The sequence below is a fragment of the Melanotaenia boesemani genome, chromosome 20 (genome assembly GCF_017639745.1).
Source record: "Melanotaenia boesemani isolate fMelBoe1 chromosome 20, fMelBoe1.pri, whole genome shotgun sequence".
NCBI classification, from domain to species: Eukaryota; Metazoa; Chordata; class Actinopteri; order Atheriniformes; family Melanotaeniidae; genus Melanotaenia; species Melanotaenia boesemani.
Genome location: NC_055701.1, coordinates 13636741 through 13659543, shown reverse-complemented (window position 1 = coordinate 13659543; position 22803 = coordinate 13636741). Strand labels below are relative to the sequence as shown.

The 22803-nt window shown below is 38.1% G+C and overlaps 1 protein-coding gene across 2 annotated transcripts in view; it reads left to right on the top strand.

Annotated features, from left to right (window-relative positions):
- The window catches only part of bahd1 (bromo adjacent homology domain containing 1), a 28910-nt gene extending 8210 nt beyond the window's left edge, over positions 1-20700 (top strand). The window contains exons 1-7 of one of the 2 annotated variants that reach the window (XM_041971750.1): positions 4408-4481; positions 9815-11551; positions 14539-14936; positions 15206-15365; positions 15474-15553; positions 16246-16337; positions 16579-20700. In XM_041971750.1, the coding sequence (XP_041827684.1) occupies positions 9943-11551; positions 14539-14936; positions 15206-15365; positions 15474-15553; positions 16246-16337; positions 16579-16771 (2532 nt within the window). In that variant the 5' untranslated portion in view covers positions 4408-4481; positions 9815-9942 and the 3' untranslated portion in view covers positions 16772-20700. Of the gene's footprint in view, positions 1-4407; positions 4482-9814; positions 11552-14538; positions 14937-15205; positions 15366-15473; positions 15554-16245; positions 16338-16578 lie in introns of those variants that run through there. The other variant, XM_041971749.1, reaches the window with a different exon arrangement.
- Positions 20701-22803: the final 2103 nt, after the last annotated feature.

The following is a 22803-nucleotide window of genomic DNA, read 5'->3' as shown; positions in this document are numbered from 1 at the left end:
GTAACATCCATCCATCCACTGAAATAGATTATAACTTTGCTTCATCTACAGGTTCAATGCCTTGGACATTCAATTGTGAATCAGTTTAACAACCCGGCTGAGAGTCTATGCTAAAATGCTAAAGTGTCTGGTTATTAGCACCGTGTGGTTAGTAGCACCGTATTTCCAATTTGCTGAAGATTATCTGATTACATCATCCATTGAAGTCAGTTGTTTTCTGTGGTGTGATGAAGCTGATGCTAACTTGTGATTTAAAACAATGTGATTCATCTGTTTTGCCTATGTGTATTTATTTTCTGTCACTTCTAGTAATGTGTCTGCTGGGTATGTAAATAAGCATTAACTTGCAAGGTGACCATTTCACCTGTATAAAGGTGTTATAGGCACTTTGTTTACAGCATCAAAATCCGTCCGGATGCTGATTGGACGAAGCTTTGTCTTAAATTTACAATTAAATAATTGGGATGTTCTCTCTATGTAAACGTTTCTTTTTAGAGTAAATGCATTTGTCTGTCTGAATTAATACCAACACTGAGCCAGTGTTAATGCAAGCTGCACATGGTCGGAGACGTTTAGTTCTGCAGGTTGTGCACCTCTCTGCAGTGTGTTGCAGTGTGTTTATTGCAGTGCAGGTCAGCTCTCAGCAGCCTATACTCCCCCACTTTCCCCTGGTGCTCACGGCTCATTAACTCAACACACTCCGCTCCTTTACAGCTGTTAATTACACATCGTAAAGCTGATATTGATGAGGACAATCAGCATTTATCCCAATTAAGCTCAGTTCTGACTGTGCTCTAACTTGATGCCATAACTGCTTTCCAGTCAGTTTGTTGATGTTTTGTTTTCAAACATTAAGCTGCTCTTTGGTGCATATATGTAGGATTTCCTGTAATTTCAACACCAAGTCAAACATTCTGAATGGTCATTTTTTAAAAGCTTGCATTTTGCTTGTGTCATAACAAGTGACCGTATTTGTTTTGTGAAGAAGTAATAGAGATAATAAAAGCTGAGCATTGATCCTTCTAATTAGATTGAAAGCATCATTAAGAGTAGAGGATACAGTAAATGAGCCTAATCAGGAGGGATACGTCCTACTATTACCGTTGTCACTGATATGAGGAAAAAATGAGTAGAATGCTCCCTCAGGGATTCATTTGATTTATATAATACTCATTAGTGAGTTGGCAGTGATCTTAATACTTAATGACATAAATGTTGCTCTTACAATGCGGTGATGCTATAATAGAATCATCATGTTTTAAATGGAAATACCAGGTAAACGGCACTGTCTGTTTTTCAGCTTTATCGGCCTCGAACAGTCCCTAAGATATCTGATTCTGTGTGTGGACTAATTTACACACATTAGCTGCAGGATGGGACTCATCATGTGAACGGCAGACATAAAGATTCCAGTTAATGATTTTTACAGCCAAACAGTCTGCAGAGGAGCAAACAGGAAAACCACTTAGAACAACAAATATAAGGCTGTGTATACTCTGAGAAGGTCATCACCCTGCTGAACATGTCCAGTCTGAAGAAGTTAGCTGAAGGAAAGCAACATTTTGTTTTCTAATTAACCTCTCTTATCATTGGTCTTAGACTACAAGATTTAGTCTTAAGTTTCTTGAAGGCTGATTTTTCGGAAATGCGTTAAGCTGCTGTGAGTTGACAAATAGTCCTAATGGTTTTTTTTTTTCAAGCACAGATTATGATGCTTTAGATGCCTGACATAAGAAACAGAAAAGCATGACTGAGCACGGCTGTATTGGGAGTTTGGGTAGACCTTAAGTTGAGAATTCAGAGCACTGCAGTCTAAAACTGTAGACCTGTACACAGGCAGTTCTATTTTAAAGCTAAAGAATCGATTCAGTCTTTTGAATGCCTTGTATTTGTGTCTTTTTCTTGGTTGGAAATCTTGCCTGGATCTGTACAAAAGAGGAAAAATCTACCTACAGGAGATTTAAGGCTAGTATGAGAACAGAACCAGGCAGAAACCTGCAGCTTTTTCCATCTTACATGTAAAGTAGTGTAAGATTTGTCCACATCCTGCACAACTTTACACTGAATTTTGTTTGAATGAGAGTGAGAGAAGATGCTGCAACAGGGTATATGAATAAAAGCTGAAAGGGAATTTTCCAAAATCTGAATCAGCAATTCTAATTCTTTCCTATTTGTCTTTTAAATGCAATCAGCTGAGATAAATGATGGAAGTAGGGATGCTAGAGGCGCTACAATACACCTCTCTGCTGTCAGCAGCTTCCCTTTAAATATTTATTCACATATGCAAATGTATATGTATTGTTTGGCATAACATTGTATTATTATTATTTTTTTGTTTGTTTGTATGTATTTAATGTGTGTGTATTTTAATGAAGGGAGCTATCTGTGCACTGGCATGAACACCTCTTTCAAATTTGAACCAAAACATTCATATTTGTTCTTTTTTTGGTGAATCACTCCCAACAGCGAACACGATGTAAGCTTAACATCTGTTAGCTTCATACCCTGCTGCTTTGTTTGGACCTCTGAATGTAAATGAACTGATGCAGTGGAAAAATAACAGCTTTTCAACAAATCCCACCTGTTGCCTTATGAGAACATGGTTGCTTGTTCAACAGTAAACACTCCAGAATAATGTTTTCTCTCATCATCTAATATTGCTGCAGCCAGCACATGAAAGTACACCCTGTGTGTATCCCAGAGATGCTGCAGGCTTTGACATAATGACAGCATTCAATACCCTGAGAATTAGAACAGGTTGGTTAGGCAGCTGTTGTAGCTGTTTGCATCTAACTACTATTGAATATTAGCTTGCAGATTTTTCCCCGCAGTAAGGGAAAAATTAGGAGACAAAGCAATTGACTTTCTGTTTTTTGTTTAGTTAGCATATTTAATCCAACACAACAACAGAACAGATCCAGGTTATAATAATGGGTAAGAAAAGCATCCCTGGCAGCGTATCCATCGCTGTCTAGGAACGTGATTAAGACTTGTTTTGGCAGACTTACAGGCACCTTTATCCATGTTTATGTTTCAGTTTAGATTTGAAATGTAATTGAAATGCAAGACCTGAGGTGTAGGTATGGTTTTAGTCTAATTTTGTCTGTCTGCAAAAGTTCACAAAAACTGCATGGCTGAGCTTCATTAAATGTTTTGGAGAGGTGGAGCATTTCCAAAAAGAGGCTCGAATCTGCATTTGTGTCACTGAAACTGAATTTGTAGTATTGTTCGGTAGTCTCAAGCCTCCATTCAATTATTTTGCTTGCAAGGAGCCCAACTGTATTTTAAAGTACCTTTGAGCAATAGATCTCCAGGCTTTCTGAGGGTCTTCAAAATATTTATTTATTTGTTTGTTTGTTTGGACATTTACCAACTTTTCACTCAGTTTCTGTGCATAACCATTTTCAGAGGAATGAGTTTTGTTTGTTGGTTGACTTTTCCCTTAACAATTCTCTATGAAGCAATCAAGCATAAAAAGAAGATGCCTGATTGTTGTTTTTTACTCTTAATAATTTAGCAAATAGCCTGTTTTAGATTTTCTCTTTAAGCACTTAATTTCCAGCAGCCTGTAAAATGAAAATATGTGACAACCGGTCTTACGGAGAGATTAATTCAAATTGCCAGTAAGTTCAAAGAAAATCAACACAGACTGTGTACATCCATCTGTAAAATAAAGTGAGAACTATAATGGGTTTTTGGCTGTAGTTGTGCCAGTTGTGTTGTAACCCCAGAACCCACATATTTCAGTAACTTGCTGCACTTCGTTTCCCTTTTTCCTGACCGACATGGCTCAGCCTGTATTCTACTTCCAAAAGAAGGTCTTGGTGTTTCTGGTTTAGTAATGGGGACTTGGTATGAGTTTATAATCAAGTTTCCTCATCATATGTATACATTTTACTGACTAATTCTAAAATATGTCAGTCTTCCTCTATGATGGAACATTTGTGAGCTTGCAGACATCAGTTTATAACCGTCCTCTGGGGTCTATTTTTTTCCTATAGTTTACTTTTTTTTCCATCTAACTATCCTGTTTTATTCTTATTTTAAGGTGAGGGGGGGAGACATTTCTCACTTGCAGAGGGAAGTTTTGGCGATCACCGGTTTAAAACAGGGCTAGTTTCCAGTGTAGTAAAACTATATAAAACATTGCAGAAAAGACGAGAGTGGTTTTGGCGTACGATGTAGATTTATTACAAATAATAAATAAATAAATAAAACGCGCTAAGTGTGAAAATATCTTGATGGCACGGTTTAGTCCCTGCAGGAATATTACAGTAACCGTGATTTCGGAGGGATGTCCCGGCGCAACGGCGAATGTGAATGCAGGCAGCGCATGAATATTATCTCCAGCATGCCACTTAGGAAGTAGGTCACCGCTCGCCGATTTGTTCACCATGTCTCCAGCTACTGTGGGCTGTTTGGTCCGCGGATCGCTCCCTTGGTCCACAGCCGCACCGAGTCCAAACTGACCGCCAGAAACAGTAGGGATCTGCTGTTTTTTTTTATTTATTTATGAATTTATTTTATTCCCAGCGGGACGCACAAGGTAATGGTGAATCACTGCTGTAATTCAGACACAGTTGGGGATGATAGGGTCGGTTGGTCGCCTGCTTCTAACAACTCGGCTGTAATGCGAGCTTCTGATGAAATCCACATTAACTATCAGCTCGCTCCAAAAGCGCGATCGATCGAGGATGTTCGGATGTTTTTATGCACTGAGCTTTTCCTCTTTTTTTTCTTTTACTTCTGATTCCTGCTTCGGCATGCTGTCGGATTAACGCTCTCCACCACCATGGCCAACTACAAGCTCCAGTAGGCGAGTCTCTCCAATTTCCCTTTGCACAAGCTGATTATAATACACACAAAACGCTGCTTTTTAATTGCATTTTCTGCTTAAATATAATTCTGATCCATGTGTGGATGTGGGTGTGTTTGTAACTGCTTGCTTCCTTATAAGAGAAGCGAGGTGGTGTTGGTGGTGGAGGATGGAGGATGGTAGTGTTGGTGGTGGAGGATTGTTGAACTGCTGATTTGCTCCTGCCAAGTGGACTTGGTGATGGGCACTATCTGAAGCCGCAGCAGCTTAGATTCCTGCAGGAGAGCTCCAGCCTCGGGGTTTTTGCTCTCATGATGACAGCTCCACACCATGTCCTTCCCCTGAATGAGTCTGTGTGACAGCAAGGCAGCCTCCTCCTCCTCCTCCTCCTCTTCTAACTGACTCCTCATGCAGATGAAGCCAGTTAATACGCCATCAGCAGGAGTGAGAAAGTGAAATCCATACCATAAAATTATCAGCAAGTAGCTTTTAATATGTCAATTATGCTCCATTTACTTGCGATTGCATAACATTTGAAAAGTACATTCTCCCATTTAATTTGCGACATTAGTCGCTCTCAATTTGAGGCCAAAACCTCCAATATGAGAAATTCCAAAATAACTAAAGGATTGTGTTTTGTAATTGTTGTGCTTTTTATTCCAGTGCATTTGCTTGTTCGCTGCTGAATGTTTTGTATGTAAAATGACATCACCTACTTCCAAACAATTAGGTGTAAAATGTGCTGCCACACATCACACACGTCTGCTTCAGGATCAGTACTTAAATTATTATATATTGCACTATGTTTAACAGTGTAGAAGAAAAGTGCGTAATGAATACTTTCTTTTTCTTCACATTATTTTACTACTAATCTAATACATTTATTAAAAAATTAGCAGTGAAAGTCTTTTATTTGAAATTAAATGTACAACTCTATTTAAATATCTACATTTTTACAGAACCCACAAAATGCTTAACAACATGTTTCTCATTCACTGGTTCACTCACATTCATTTACACATACACACACACATCATCAGGAACAACTTTGGGTTCGGTGTCATGCCCAAGGACGCTTCACTATGTGATGAGTGGACAAATAAAATGTATACAAGCTGCAGTGATTTGTACATTAAACCCACGCTGTATATTCAGTGGAAACTGTACATTCTTTGGTTTAAGCGATTTGCACTTAAGTTGTGCTTTTTGTTTTGAGATGTGGGTTGTATAATGAAATCATAGAATTTTTGACGTTTCCCTGAGTAAAATTTTGGAGTATTTCTTTCATCATAGTATTTTAACTTCTAAGTCCTTAAAAAAATATGTCCACGTGGAGGCTGTAACCTGTTATTAAAGGAATCACATGCCGGGAAAAGGTTGGGAATCACTGGTGGACCCATTAGGGTGGATTCACACACACAGGCCTTTCAGTTGTCCGCGCTCTTGCTTCTCTTTCACTTTGAATAGAATGACGTGTTGCTTTGCTAGATTTAATTGTGGGTGTGTTGCTTTGCTTTGCTGAAATTGCTCATTGGGAAGTAAAGGACAGTTTTTTTGTTTGTTTACTTTATAGCGGGAATAAAGGTAACGACAAAACGTCGAGTGTTAGAGCATCATGTTACATGAGAATCCTTCCATACAGTTTAAATCCTGTAGGTCTGTGATTTGTAACAAGGTAAAAAAGAGTTTTCTCCATTTTACTGTTTTAGTTGAATACTTATGTAAGTTGTAATCCTTTTGAGAATCTAGTATTTCACAAGAGAACACTTGTTAAGTATCATAATTTAGAAATCATTTTCTAAAGGAAAAGATATGTCTTATTCTCACTGACAACATTTCTCAAGATCTGCACCATTTCTTTAACAACCCTGTGGATTGGAAATGCTCTTGTAAGTTAACATTTGAAATAACTTGTTTTCACTGTGTAAAGGTGGAGTAAAAACAATGGATTTGACCAAAAATCACTTCTATAAGTCTCTTAATGAAGATGATATTTTCAATAATCTGTCTGTATGCGGGTGGCTGCATGGAGTTATTAGTATTGCTGTCGTGGAAAAGGCAGCCTGTGCATTTTGAACCTGCACTCTGTTTTCAGTTTTTTATGGGCATGGAAAAAAAACACGCGCACACACACAAGTAAATATGAGACCTGAAGATTAATTTCTCCCCCCAAAAGCTATCGTGTTGCTCACTGTGGTCAGTGTGGTGACGGTCTAGCCAGAGGAAAATGATGATGCTCTTCAACAAGCTACTGTCCTTCAACTGTGCATGCTTGTCCTATTCAAAATGAGCAACTTGATTTGATATCCACAGACAGAAACTCAATGCAAGGCTCCTTCTGTCCGCTTGTTATCTGGAAATTAAATTTCGCCCTCATGGATTGCATTTCACGGTTCACCGAATCGTTCTACAATAATGGCCGTAAGACCGAGCGATGAGATTGTTTTAAAATGTCGACTCGAGGGATTTGACCACTTAAAAGTTGGAGTGGGCTTGCGTTTGTTTGCCTACATATCAATGCATATGTTCTAAATTATCATTTTTCATAACAGACCACAGCTTACCAGACTTATTAGTTATTACAAGTTTTTTTTCTGCAGGAAATCTTGCACATTATGGATTCTGACAGACAGAAAATCTGGAAACTGATGCAAACTCTCCCAAGAGGAATCACTCGTTTTTTGTTTTACAACCTTTCATTTAAGGTCACTTAATAGCAAACTGTCATTGTTTAAATGCTATTTGCTGCTCACTCTGTGATTAGATGAAGTTGTGTAAATAGTCAAGTGCATGACTAAGCTGTCATAGGACTGTGTTGTCATGCGGTGCAGCAACAGATTTTGAACCACAATCTAACATCATTTTGTTTGATGCATGGTGTTCTACTGCAAGCAACAAAAAGATTTGACAGCTTTATGCAAAACATCACAGGAATAAAGCAGAAAATTTTGCACCAGTAAATAGAGGGTTATAGGTTTATATCCAGGGTTTTGTGCACTGAATCCTTTATAGTGTTTCTTATAACATTAACTGACAAACAGACACAGTCTGTTTTTATGTGACTTAGAGATTTTATGTGTGATGTTATGTATTTTTATTCTAAATAGAATAAAAGATGTCTCTATCACATGATTGGTTGATTATAGCGTTGCTTTGGTCACATGTCTGTCTGAGATCAGAAAAAATAATGAACTATTGTTAACAACTTAAGAAAATAGTTGTTTAATTCAGTGATCTCAAAATGTTTGTATCTGATATTAATGGAACTCGAATTTAAAGCGAAATCATTTCTGAATAGAGAGTGAAGGAAAGCGTTGTGTTTTCTTGCTTAAGAGTCACTTAATATTTAAAATAAGGTTTGTGTTGACTTTTTCTTAGAGGTCAAGTGGCATAATTGTGTTGCAATGCAGCAGCAAAGAAGGATGATCCATCTCTTTCTGCTGCGCACACAAGTGTCATTGCATAAAGGTCACCGGCAGTTGAATCATCAGGAACTCTAAAGGCTTTTCATAAGTGAGGTGGGTTTCTTTGTAATGCAGAGAGACTGAGGAGACAAGTGAATTATATAAAGTGGTTTATAAAGTCTGCTCTCCTCTAAAGTTGCCTGAGATGTTTTGGTGATACCAGCTCGTTGACATGGAAACTGGTGAGGCTTTTTTTTTTGTTTCTGCAACCAGTTTTTGTGAAATAAGGATCAGTTCATGACTCATCTAAACAAAACACCGTTTTTGTGTCTCCAATTGTTAAAGAGTTGTTTAACTTCATACATCACTAAAGGGTAAAGTTTGCTGATCTATATGACTTTTTAGACAAAATAGATTAGTTTTGTTGCCACTTTGTGTGTCTGTGTTTCAGCGCTGAGTCGATAAATCATGTAATTTTTTTCTTGTTGGAGTCTGAGACATTAATCTTCTTCAACATGAATTCAAGGCTGAAGATTTTGTCTTTGCAGAAGCAAAGAAAAAACAAAATATAGCACTGGTATTTGTTGGTGACACCCATGACCAGAGGCACTGTCCTTTCAGGTTATCTGTCTGCCTGCCCATCCTCCATCTGACCATCTCATTCTTACAGACTCCTTGAGGGAATTTTGTCAAATTTGGCAGCAACATTCACATGAGCCTCGTTCGCAAATGCCCTGCAGCTTTGTCTTCTTCCAGAGGGGCTGCATGTGAGAACACAGATGTCAGCAACATTTTTTCCGGGATGCATTTTGGAGTTTACCCAGCTAGTTTTAGTAATACCTCATGTGTATAGAATAGGTAATCCTCCAGAGCACTTAGGGCAAGTCAGTGTATACACTGATAAGAGTTGCTGCTTTATTTTAATTTTTGCTGGCCTGTGAGCTTTCTTCCACGTGTTTAACATATTGTAGAATTAATAATAAAATATAGTATTGATGTCAAATAAAAAAATAGCTGTGAAGTACATGTGTGATGCTCTCGAAACGGCTGAATGCAAATTACAACTTGACTGGATGAGGGAGTCGTACAACCTTGAGATGTCCATTTTAGTTTTTGTATGTGGAAATAATAAGGAAGTTTTAAAGTGTGACAAAATTTGTCATTTTGAGAGCCCAGTCCTCCACTGTCTCTTATTTTACCAACAAAAACAAACAAAACTGAGTCTCTTCAGAAAAAGAAACTCTTGAAAATGTCTCCTAGCCTCGGCTTTAGGTTTCATAGAGGAAAAAAGAGGCAGCATAAAAGTAGATTATATATGTTCTTAGGAGTAAATCTACGCTGAGAGCAACAGCACATCATGTTATAGATGTGCTGTTGCTCTCATTTCTCTTTTGTCCTGTATGTGAGGCATATTCACATTGAAGAGGGGTAGACTAAGATGTAGCATTCTTTGGGGATCTGTAGATAATGTGTAATGTTTCATGAAAAATGCAACAGAAGATCCAGTCTGATACATTATACCACTTTCTAATTCTATAAAATGACATATGTGGCTTAAGCATTAAGGTTAGATGTCTGATTTGTGTCTCCTCAGAGAATTTATGGACCCAGGTGATGATCCATGATGACACTTACTGAAAGCCCTATCTGAGCTGAAACCCACCGTTGTAGGACCCTGTGGATGACAAGGTTTTGGCAGATTTGCTCACGAATGCTGAGAGTATGGTGAAAGCTCAGCAGTGCCAGCCACTGAAATATGGAAAGTGCCAGAAGAAGAAGAAGGAAGGCAAGGAAAAGGGAGGTGGTATGAAGAAAGGGAAAAGGGGAAACAATGATCTGAATGGAAAGAAAAAGAGAGACAAGAAAGGCTCATTACGCCAACGAAGGAAGACTGTAGCAACAGGTAATGGAGATGCATTAGCCTGTTGCGTCCTGCTTACCCGTCTGGAGGAGAAAGGAGTTCTTGCTAAAGACAAGAATTCATCAAAAGCTAGGAAGAGAAAGAGTGTTAAAGTAAAAAAGAGGCACTGCTTCACTCAAAAATTGACCAAATCTGGACCTATGGAAACTTCCACAGCCAATCAGCAGACACTGGAACCAAAAAACAATCAAGTTGGCGCCTTGTTTATGTTGGCATCAGCTGTTGATGTGCCCCGCAGGAGGAGAATGGCCTCCCTCAATGCTGAGGCTGTCAACAGTTTGCTGCTCTACAGAAATAATTCCATCATGACAAATCTCTCAAAAAAACTGCAGCCTTCCAGTGAAGATGCAGGCAAAGATCTTACAAAAACCAAAAAGGTTTCTTCAGGAGAGAAAGTCTTAAAAGAAAGACCCAAAAAACGAAAGCGGTCAGCAGCTCAGGCTCAGAACATCGATTGGTTGAGTTTGCTTGCTCCGACACCGCGGCGTCAGGCAGGCCTCACCGCTGCAACGCTGCTCAAACTCACCAGTGCCCAATACAGAAGCAAACGGCAGAAGAAGACTGAGCCCAAGCCAGGAAATGGAAATGAACCAGCAGCTATCACTGAAGATGGCACAAATGGTAAGCCTGTATGTGGAGAAACAACACAGACCAAAAATAGAAAACATCCCAAACAGGAAGAGCACAAAAAACGGGGCACAGATGACACGTTCCCTTCCCGGTTGAACTCTACCGCCCAGGGTTGCTGCAGCTTGTGTAAGACAGAGATTTTGGATCCAGAGTGGAAGAGTGCTACAGGAGGACAGGGCTGTTTCAAACATGCTTTCCATTGTGGCTCCTCTTTGGGATTCTCCTTAAAAACAATCAAAGAGGAGCAGATGGAGACGGAAGTGTCTTCCTGCTGCTGCTGCTCTCAGGAGAGATGCGTGGAGTACTGTCACAGACTGGCCCTCTTTCTGGAGGACAAGACCTCCAAGGAACCAGAGAACGGCTCACTGTCTGAAGTGTTCCACCACCACCATCATCATCACCATCATCACCACCACCACCACCATCTTCAGTCATCCCATTCTGTAGCTCACCCTGCAGCCATAACCATCAGCCCTCACACATACACCTGTTTCCCAGGCTACTACGTTCACTTCAACCACCCAGATAGCTCTCCTTCTCCCATACTCGCTTTGTGCCCAAGGAGCAGCAAGAGGCCGAAGCTGCTTCCCCACACAGATCCACAGCCCTCAGGGATTAGCCATCCAGTGTACTGCTGCACTTCAGTGGAGGCATGCTATGGAGAGCCCTGCAGGATCAATGGCTACTCTGCTTATTCCAGTGTGATTCCAGCCATCACCACAGGAGGGTGCCCCTTCAGCCCCACAGGCTGCACCAAATGTAATCACGGCATCAACAGAGGTGAGCAAACATTTCTGCGCTTTCTGTAGACAAGATCCTACATTTCATTTGTAGTTCAGTGTCACCCTTTGTTAGCTTTCCATTCCTGGTCTGTTCTGGGAACTATATTGTCACAAACTGAGTATTCTTCTTCTATAAGATCAGTCTCCCATTTAAGAAAGATTATATATTTTTCATGAGCATGTTGTAGTTTGTGAGGTTATTTTGTATTCAGTGTCTCTAATCCTGCAATAGTGCAATGTGCTACAAAAATATATATATTTTATATATTTATATATTACAATCACTCTTCTTTTCCCTCTCCTATTATGGCATGCGATTTGAGAGAAAAGTAAAAAAAAATCATAAAGGGCAAGACCTCTTTTGTCTGAAATTCAGTGGAAGTCACTGTGCCCTGAATACAAGGCCTGTGGAGCTAAAATTGCATGAGCTCAAGTATCAGGAGTTAATTGTGGTGTTTGAGACAAGAGTGTGATCCAGAACAGGAAAATTCTGCACTTGCAGTGTGTTGATGTGAGTTCTACATGTTTTAAAATGCCTGAATTTGACCTCAGAACAAAACTTATTTCGTTTAAACATACACACTTTCTGTGGAATCCAGCCAGGTCAAGCTGTGAGGTCTGAAATTTGTTTCTAACAGAATAATCTTTTTTTTTTTTTGCATTCATCATTGAAAGAACAGCTGTGAATGGTAAATAATTAAATTAATTATGCCTGAATTTAATCTAACAGCTTTTGTGGCGTTGTGTGTGTTGTCACACTGGCTTGGCTCCCTGGTACATCTTTGCTTTTCCTATTATGACAAGTCTGCTGTGAAAATGGGCTATGGTCCACCCACACAGGGGCTGTCACTTTTCTGCCTGAATGGAACTCTTCTCATTACCGTTTGCGGGGGATGTACAGATTCGGCTTGACTTGCATCTTCTTAACTCCGGCCCATTTTGTGGCACCTCTGAATATATGTACAATTTAGGCTTAATTTGATCTGACTAATGGGGCTTCTTGCTTTCTTCCCACATGTCTTAAGATGCAAGATTTTAGCTCCTCCCAGCGGAGATGCAATTGAGAAGAGGGATGAAGGAGTTTCTTTAATAAACTGCTTCCTCCTCCTTCTAGCGTCTTTTGCAGAATCTGCCATGCCAAAACAATATATGCAAGGTTAGGTTTTTTAGAAGAAGACTTAAGCCTTTCCATATGAAATGTCACAGATACACAATTTTATCTATTAGTAACCCAGTCTGATGACAGTTTGAAATGGCTGCATTGCTTTAAATCACAAAACACCACTCTTTCTCTAGTGTTTTGTCTCCAATATTTTTCCAGTGCTTGAAATATTTTATTGTATTTAAATCCAAAAACAAAAAGAAAATAAATCATGATTAAAAACAAATTTCCTTCATTAAAAACAATGCAAGACTGTATGGATCAGAACAGAAAAATAACAATTAAGAGTATTTACTTAATTTAAACAGTTAGTCTATAATAATTAGGTTACATACTTCAAGGCCATTTTTGGTAAATGGTCTGTACTTATATTTTGAAGTATTATACTTGGCTGTTCTCAGTGAATATTGTTGAAAAGTTTTCATCTTCATCAGATAGGATAACATAACTTTAGAAAAGTTTTAAATCTCCAAAGCTGGACAATAGCTAATGTGGAAAGAAATATTTAATTTGTTTATCTAAAATGTGATGTAGTATAAAGATAAAGTGGTTTGTCCAGAAGCTGAATTATAGCATAATAACTAAATATAGCCTGATGATAGTGTATTCCCTATGCAGCAAGTTGAATAAGTCAAGAAGTTTGAAGTCAGAGAGCTGAAAAGTAAATTGATCATTAACTCTACTCAGTTTTATTAAAAGCAGCTGTTATATGGGAGTGTACACAAACCACACAAGAGAAGGTTGGTATTAGTGGTTTTAGTGGGATTTCATTAGATGTTTAGTGTGTATCAGGCTGCTCTGTTGGACTGTAACTGACCTAAACTGAGGGTCTGTTTTGTTTTGTTTTTCTCCTTCAGCAAAACTAATATAACTTGAGTTTTATGTGGTTTTTCTGCTGTATAATTTCTTCCTTAACCAACATTTATAAATCTTCTAAAAACATTTGTGTAGCTTCAAGCTTTACATTGCAAAGATGTAACAAGGAAAAATTTAACACTAATGCCTTTAAGATTGATCAGAATTTGAATCTACGCCTTATTCCTTGTTATGTGCTAATATTACCCTGCACACATTTAACGCACATCTGTAAGAAAGAAAGAAATTCAGCCGTACAATAGAGCACAAGTCACAGGAAAGTGTAAGGACAAGGTCGTAAGCACACAGAAGTATTATTGTAGCAGTGTATTCATTTCTACGCTTGCAACAATCCAGAAGCTGCTAGTTCCAACAAGGAAGTGAGCTGGATCAGATGTGCTAGCTAGCTCAGGGCTACAAAAAGTAGTCTGTGCTAGTCCAGTTCCTGACTCTATCCAGTCCAATGCTCTGAGTGTATTTTATGGTTAGCACCTGTTTTGGTGGGACAAAGTGAGCAAGCTACTTGCCACCTCCCATCACTTACAGAGTGATACAGCTCCTTGTTCGGCCTCGTTTCAACTTAACCTGACTCTCCTCCACTTGCTAGCTTCTCATTTCATCTGTTCATCACAGAGCAAATTAGCTGTACAGCCCCATTCTGCAAAGAGTGGAGATTGGTTAGCACTGATTCCTCCTGTCTGCATAGAACGTATGAGTTCCCTGACCTCTCTGAACTCAGTTGTGCTTAGCAGACTCTAAGCAGAAATCCTCAGCTGTAGCACTGATGGTCGATTTTGCTTATGATGTATGCAGTATATTGTAATACATAAAGATCATGTTTTGGAAAAAGGTTCAAAACTTGATGTTTAGCCAGAGGATCTTTAAAAGTGGTTGATCATGACTGCTCCTTAAAGAACTACAAACACTTTTTGTACTTTATTATCTTACCTTTTCTGTTTCCTTCTAAGATGAATACCCATCAACCCTCCCTGACCACCACGGCCCCTCCTCAATCCCCATTTGTCCCAGCCCCAGAATCCTTACTGGCTGTCCCATTTCCACTGTGCCTCCAGCCGGCCAATCAGTGCCCCACATTCAGACTCCACTATCAGACCCCAGCCAACCTCAGCCTCCACTACAAGTGGCAAAAGAGTGTCCACAGAGTGCCAAGCCACCCAGCGGGTCAAGGTCTGGTGCACACGGCAGCTCGACTGTCTCCCCTCTGAGCAGGGACAAGAAACAGAAGCTCAGCTCTACCAATGTTGGGGGACAAACAGTTGCCAAGCACCCAAAGAAGAGCCGCCAAAAATCCACCAACGGCTGGAGGGCAGTTGGCTTGCCCTTTGAGAAGGAGGTTTTCGTTGTGGTAAGTAGAGAAAATCATTCATAAAGTTCATGACACAGCTATGAATGTGCTGCTTTAATTAAATCTGGTGTAATTTAACTTTAATGCCCCAAGTGAGTTTGGAACTTGCTTCATTGTCACTTCAGTGCTTCGTCTAAGCTTTTTCCAGTTATACCCAAACACTCGACTATCGAGGCGCAGAAGTCAATGAACATAACCGTCTCCAGCTTTTTGCCTGATAGTTTCTTAAAATTAGAGGAGTCAGTATTTCCTTCTGCCTGTGTTTCCAGGGAGAGGAGACAATGGTGCTGAGAAAGTGTTTTGAGGGAATCTGCAGAGATGGGGACCTGATTCGGGTCAGAGACACTGTTTTGTTGAAGTCTGGACCTCGAAAAAAGTCTTTGCCTTATGTGGCCAAGGTCTCATCTTTGTGGGAGGACCCAGAATCAGGTACACAGTGGTTGTACAGACTGCAAGAGAAGCTGAACTGATGTGGTTGTAACTGGCTTGAGTACTCAAGTAAACTTATTTCTTCCTCTTTTTTTTTTCTTTCTTCAGGAGAGCTGATGATAAGTTTGTTTTGGTACTACCGTCCAGAACACACACAAGGGGGTCGCAACCCCAGAGTACATTGTGAGGTGAGAAGCTGTAGTTAAGATGCAGAAGCTAAAATTTAGCTTTTGCATATTGAATTTAGAATATTTAACTCTGCAAACACCATATTCAACAGAAAGTACACATAGCTATTGAGTGTACTTTTAGCCAGAGTTTAGAACTCATCTATTATCACTAAACCATCCTAAAATGTACAATGTATTATTTATTTTATTTATTATTTATTTTTGTGTCATTAACAAAAGCTGTACACTAATTGGCTAAACCATACAGGGAGGAGTCTGTCTTTATGTGCATTCAGTTAACTTATACTTGCTTAGCTTATATGGGGACACACTGAACTGTTGCACAGTGCGCATACCCACTGCCTGTCTATGCATACACATAAATACACACTTTTGCTGTGGTTGCTTCCTGTTGTCAGCTATCTCCCAGAGGAACACTTCAATCAAGTGCCTAGAAACAATATACCACATGCAGTCTGTCATTTCTCAGCTGAACTAACACACATCAGAACATTAGTGGGAGAAGAGTAACAGGGCTTTGCCTCCGAGGAAGATTCAGAACATCCTTCCTCTGTGAATATGTCTGGAAGTGATGTTTAGGCAGATGAGATGTATTCTTTTGAGTTAACCTATGCAAAATGTGAAAGTTGTTAGACTGTAGTGGATTAAATGCTTTTTTGTTTGGATCTAACCTGAATGTCCTTCTGCAGAATGAGATCTTTGCATCTCGTCACCAGGATGTGAACAGTGTGGCCTGTATTGAAGACAAATGCTATGTCCTAACATTGGCACAGTATTGTCGGTAAGGAGCAGTCTTTGTGTGTTGGCTTGAGTATTTTTCTTTGAGATACATTTTTTGCTTTAAGCCTTCCATGGGTCCTTTTAAATCCCCACTGGGTAAACTGAAAAACACTAACGTAACATAAAAAGCAAGCAGATTTTCTCAGTTTCAAGCCACATTATAGAACCATTAGAGGTATTTTACAGTTCATTTCTGAGCTTCCTTATGACAACTGATCTTCTCATGATTGTGTTGTTTGTAGATTTTGTGCCTTGGTAAAACGCCGCAGGGAGGGGGTATGTGACAACGCAACCTCCCTTGTGGTGCCACCCATTGTTGACAACGCCATGCCCACCCACCACTGTGTGCCCGATGACGTCGACCCAGAGCTGGTGTTTTTCTGTCGACACGTCTATGACTTCCGCTACGGACGCCTCCTTAAAAACCTGCAGTAGGATGTGAGAGGGCGTGTCACATTATGCTGCAGATGTGAGATGTTACCTTAGTATCAGTTTCCATAAATTTTGATTTGCTGCTTGCTGCCTAGTACGAAGGGTTAAGAGTTTATTTTGCTTCAAAATCACATGTTCATACTTACATTTATTAAGTACAACTAATGGTTTGACATGGTATGTGAGAGTATGGCAGTTTAAGTAGTCTTTGTCATTCATGGCTCTGGTTTTGTAGCGGCTGTGTGCAGAACCTGGAACGTACTCTGCTGTAGAAAATGCTACTGTAGCTCTTAGAAATGTGACACTTGATAGATCTGCAGTTGATGTTACATGTAATAATGCTACTCTCTGCGTGACAGATATCAGATGCGTAAAGTGTTTCTGTGACACACTAAGTAATGAAATTTTAAGGCATATCAAGCAACAGCTGTCTTTGTGAAGAGAGGAGGGAAATAGAAATGTCTCAGCAGCTGAATACTGCATCGCATCTCATAAGTCTCATAAGTATCTGTAATTTTCAGATGATAATGTCCATCTGATAGTTGAAACATAGTTTTGTTCAGGAATAGTTAAAAAAAAAGCACTTATATTTCTCAGAGCTTCGAACGATAAAGCCATTGTACTGTTAATGAATTCTTCTAACAGCTGGTCATTATGTTAAAGAATAAAACGGAGCACTAAGTTAACTTGCTGCTTCAACTCGTTTAAAGCCAAACCCACAATAATACAGTTTCATGTAGTAATAGTAATAGTATCCACCGTCCTATTTTTTAGTTTAAAAATGCTAAACAAGTGTTAGGCTGGACTAAAACTAAATAAAAACTAGTTACAGAGGCTGACGAACTCAATTGTAAACAAATAAAATAATAAAGTCAAGTCTTTTTTTTTTTTTTTTTTTTCTGGGTACTCCTTTTCCATTACAATTTTCAGTCTAGATGCTGTTTTACTGCCTGTGGAGTGGTTGGATTCAGATGTCGTAGATGAAACTGTATTACTGTGGATATTATTTTAAATTTTGGCTAGAAAGCAAAAGCTGTGTTTCCTAAATATATTTTCTTCATGTGACTGAGCTGGAGGTCTTTGTAGTATACCACAGTCACAGCTCCAAGAGGTCTGATTAAATCCAGTTCCAAATTTTTTCATTATTGATAACGTACAATCATAGCAAACATTTAAATGTAGAGTTTCTCTGAGAATACAAGGTTTGCTGTCATATCTCAAATTATAAAATTCATCCCAGTGATGACTTTCACACCAACCTGCAAAAAAAGGACAGTCCAGTGAACCAAACATTGAGGGGACTTTAGTTACGCCATTTGCTGAGGAATATTGTACTTTCTCTTTAGCCAGAGGTGTCATTTGACTCCTGTATCAGCACATTGTATATTTGCATTGAAATAGCTGGTTTAGTATCAGATGGCATTAGGCAGATGGCATCACTTATATTTTATTTCTTCACTGATGAGCTGATGAGTAATGTATTCAGTGTAGCATTTAGATTTGTGATAATGACGCATTCTTATGTTTGAGAAAAGATCTGTATTTATTTCTGTACCGAGAAAATATAATTTATTTTCAAGAGATAATTTTAAAGAATAGAGTTTTAGATGAGTGACTTTCATTCCTGATTAGAACCCAGATTGAAATGGTCTTTCCTCCTCAGCTGCACTGTCTAAGACGAAAAGTGTGTGAATCATTTGCAATAGTATTGCTATGTTTGAGTTGCCTACCCAGTACAGGACTATTTAATGTTGTGTTGAGATGTTAAAGTAGATTTGAGGACACACGTTACAATTTAAATGAAATATGTGACAACAGTTGATTAACCTGCAGGACCAAAATGTACCTTTGCATCTCCCTGCTTCCTGTCATTCTCCCCTCACTTCTGTGATGAGAAAGCTTTGCCTCTTCACCTCTGAATGCCGAATGCTACGAAGATTTTTCTTATCATTAGCTTGTGCCCTTGATCCTGCTGCCTTATTCCCAGCCTTTCATTATGTGTACTGATCTTTGCCTGGGCTTATAAAGTTTATAAGTGTTCTGATCTCGATACCAAGATGCTTCAGATTCATTTTAATGCTCTGCGTGATCTTATGTGACATAAATAACAATAGTCATAATAAGCACATTTATTTTAACAAGTTTGAGTCACATTTATAGTAATTTTAGTATCAAAATGGCCAACAAGTAAAGACTAGATTACTGTCAAAGAAAAGGGGGCAATTTGAGACAATGCCTTTGAATCAACACGCTGAATATGAAACATTAACTAGTTAGCTTAGCCTAGCATAAAGATTGGAGGCAATTTGAAAAGGGGACATAGTCCAGCTATAAACAATTATAAGGCTTCTTCATTAGAGTATTATGTTATCTATTTTTTACTCTGTAAAAATCATGTTTTTTTCATGTTTTTCTTTGTTTTGGTTAGCATTTTCCCCACTGTCTCCATCCTTTGTACTAAGCTAACTTGCTGGTCAAGGTTTTAACTTTTACTTCCAGTTTTTTGGCAAGAAGGGGGGTATTCCCAAAATATCAATTACTCTGTTTAATTGTTTTTCTCTTTGTGCTTTGTTCTTATTGAAAAAACAGTAACTGTGGTAAGCTTGACACTTGTAAGTTGTGATAACTCTGATGCAACAGGATTTTTCTGAATTTCCTAAAACAATTCTGAACTTTTTTATCATATCGAACATTACAGTTTACCAGCTCTATGCACATTATGTTCTATGTACTATTTTAAATTTTAGCTAAATTTGCTCTGCAGCAGAGGTTCAAGCTGTTTGAAAGCACAATGTGAGGGGTGTATACTATTTAATCCCTCCACATTACGGGGACAAATTCAGACAACAAACTAACCAAAGTCATTCCCACAAACACTGAAGCTTTGAAATCTCTGCATTATTAGTTTGCAGGTTTTTTTTTGTTTGTTTTTTTTTATAGTTTATGAACATGAAAGACGATTTAAATCACACTGTGGCCCAAAACTTAGACATTTTGACTTAAATGCTCATTAACTTTGTGCTAGCATAAAAAATATCTTCAAGTTAAGTTTTACAAATGGATTTTACTAAGCATGCACATGGAAGCTTTTGTTATGATTTTATCACTGAAACGTCACAAGCTGGCCACAGCTGCTGTTCTATATGAAGGAGAGATCTATGAATTATGTATATCCCCCCCTTGCAAGCACAGGTTAGGAGTAGCCTATTACTTAGACAAAAGATTTATATCATTTTATTTAGCCTACATCCTGCCCACATCTGCTTTATTGTCCTTCTTATAATAAAGCAAAATTTAGAAAATGATTTTCACTAGAATTGTGCAATAATTTAATTGATAATTATATATAAATTTGTCTGCATCAAACTCATACCCAAACTGACTAAATTATTTTCATGATTAAATGTTACTGCACCAGAATAACACAAATCATATTTGGTTTAATTTTGGTTAGACTCTGGCAAAATAGCCCCCTTCCCTTGATCAAAATCACCATACATATTATGGCCTTAGGAATCACTCAGCAAACTAGTTAAGTTTAATCAAGGTATGTGAAACTTATGTCTTAAATTGTCCTCTGTGCCTGTTCCCATTACCTGTACATTTTCCAAGTCTTTTCTGTAAAGAAAAGGGCAAGTAGTTTGTTTTTCTTTCCAAATGCCTTTGATTTTTTAACTGACCTTGAACCACCACAAAGAATTCTTTGCACCAAATACAAGATGTAGTGGAGTGTATCAAATCATGAATTTAATTTCATTCCCAGGTGTACAAAAACCTGAACATTGGTTCTTTTTTATGTGAATTTATGTTTATATCCTTTGCATGGCTTTTTGGAAATATTAATCACAGCACAGATTATTTGTATGATTTCAAATGGACCTCTGTAATATAAGAAAAATATTTAATTGTAATAAATAATATATGAGTTTGAACATGACTCAGACTTTTCTTTTGGGGGACTTAAATTGTGCCTAGTTCACAGCTGTAGTAAGAGTTGTTACCCACACGGTGGCTCACTCTGACAGTATTTTTATTTCTTATTAAATTTGTGAAGGCAAAGGTGATCAAAGTGAATCACTTTAAAAAGTATTAAGATTAACATGTAAAATGTTAATGAGAAATGTAAAAAAAAAAAAGAAAAAAAGTTTGCACTACCTATGAGACAGCCGCCATGAATAGGTTCAGTCTTTCACATAAAAAACAGAATGTACAGCATGTCTGAGAAGCCATTTCAAAGCTCTAAATTCTGATATGTATGTAAAAAATCACATAAATCACACAAAAATCAAGGTCAGACATCATCTTAAGAAGGGAGTCTGGTGCATCCCTTGTGAAAGTTGTCTTGATGTGATAAATAAATCCCCATGGCTCAGTTTTTGTGTCAAGAGAAGTTAACCTTTCATTAGTAACAAAGACTAATATCCAAATATCTGCAGTGATTTTAAAAATTTTAAAGCATTGATTAAATTGACAAAGTTGCCCCCTGCTTTTGTATTCAGTCCTCTTTTTAATAGAAAGGGATTCAATTCTGTTTATGTTCTCAGCTGTGTAAATCATCAAATAAAAGCTGAATGGGAGCACTTTAAAATCATACATATAGAAAATATAAATCATCTAACTTCAATCATCAGATTTACCGATGAATAATCATGAAACCTCTGGCACCATTCAATCAGGCTCCGAGGTTTTAAGTAATACAAGAAGCAACTTCGTAGGATAACGGTCTATGAGAGCTGCTTCAGTACACAAACTATTTGGCATGATTGTTCACTTATTTTCTTGGCTACACCCTAACAGTGGATGACATGGGTATTCCATCCTCTCAGTATCGTTGCCCTGTTACCTGCAGCAAATAGGAGGTGCCTAAACCCTCCAGAGAGGTAATAGTGACAGAAAACTAAACTGGAAAGTGAAAAGCAGCCATAATTACTAGCGAAGTAATGGCTTGAGTTGGAATCAACTGCAAAATGTTATCTAACGAAAGATTTGGTCAAAATTTAAAACAAATATTTGCTTTTCTCTAGTTCCTATAGTTAACATAATCATAAAGAGTGGTTTTGCCACAGAAATCGTCTGCTATTACTGAATTCAAGCACAGAGTTTTAAATATAATTTACACCAATTTTGCATAGTCAAAAGTTTTGATATGAATAACAGAAGGTTCTTATTTAATAGCATAAACAAAGAACATGTATAGTGGAATATGCTAAGACTTGAAGGTTTGGACACTAATTTTTACAGCCCTGTTGTATTTTGTATTCATATGAGTTTCTTTTTCACAGGAAAGAATTTAAATAAATCACAATTTATAATTTATTGAGGTTTGCAAAAGGCAACTGCCTGCTGATTACACCATTATTTAGGTGACATGAGAGCTAAGTGCTGCTGCAAGGCGGAGGCAGTATACTGGAAAAGATTTTCTCCACTCCACTGGTAATTTCTTTTAAAGGCTTTAGAAAGACATCAGTGCGCACTGATTGCCATTACACTATTTTTAAATTTATGAAAGAAGTCTAAGACCACCTGGAATCCACAGCTATTTTAATTGGCTGTATGTAAGATGCCTGAATGGCCAGAGGGTTCTCGAAGAAATCAAAATAGATTTAAGGGCTTAAGCCGGTTTGTTTCTCCATATACCCATGTGTAGATATTCCTTGTCAATTTTTGGCTGCTCTTAGATATCACTACTGATACCACAAGGTCTTTATCATTTGCTGGATGGACCACTTTAAAAAAAAAAAATGGTGCAGAATTTAAATATAGAGTTTTATCCCTTTCTACAGCCACTACTACACCGTTACATGCAATGGCATGAACATGATTACTTCACTGATGCACTGTTAGTGACTGTGAACCATTTAAAACAATGCAAAATTGAGATGTTATTAAGCTATAGATTGCAGTCTTTCAACTTTAGGAAAGTAGGAGTTTGCTCCAATTAACATCATTAAATAAACAGCCCAACAGGTCTTTTAAAAATGTTAAATATGCATACTGCAGCCACAATTAAGGCTAAAATAGCTTTTTCTTATGTT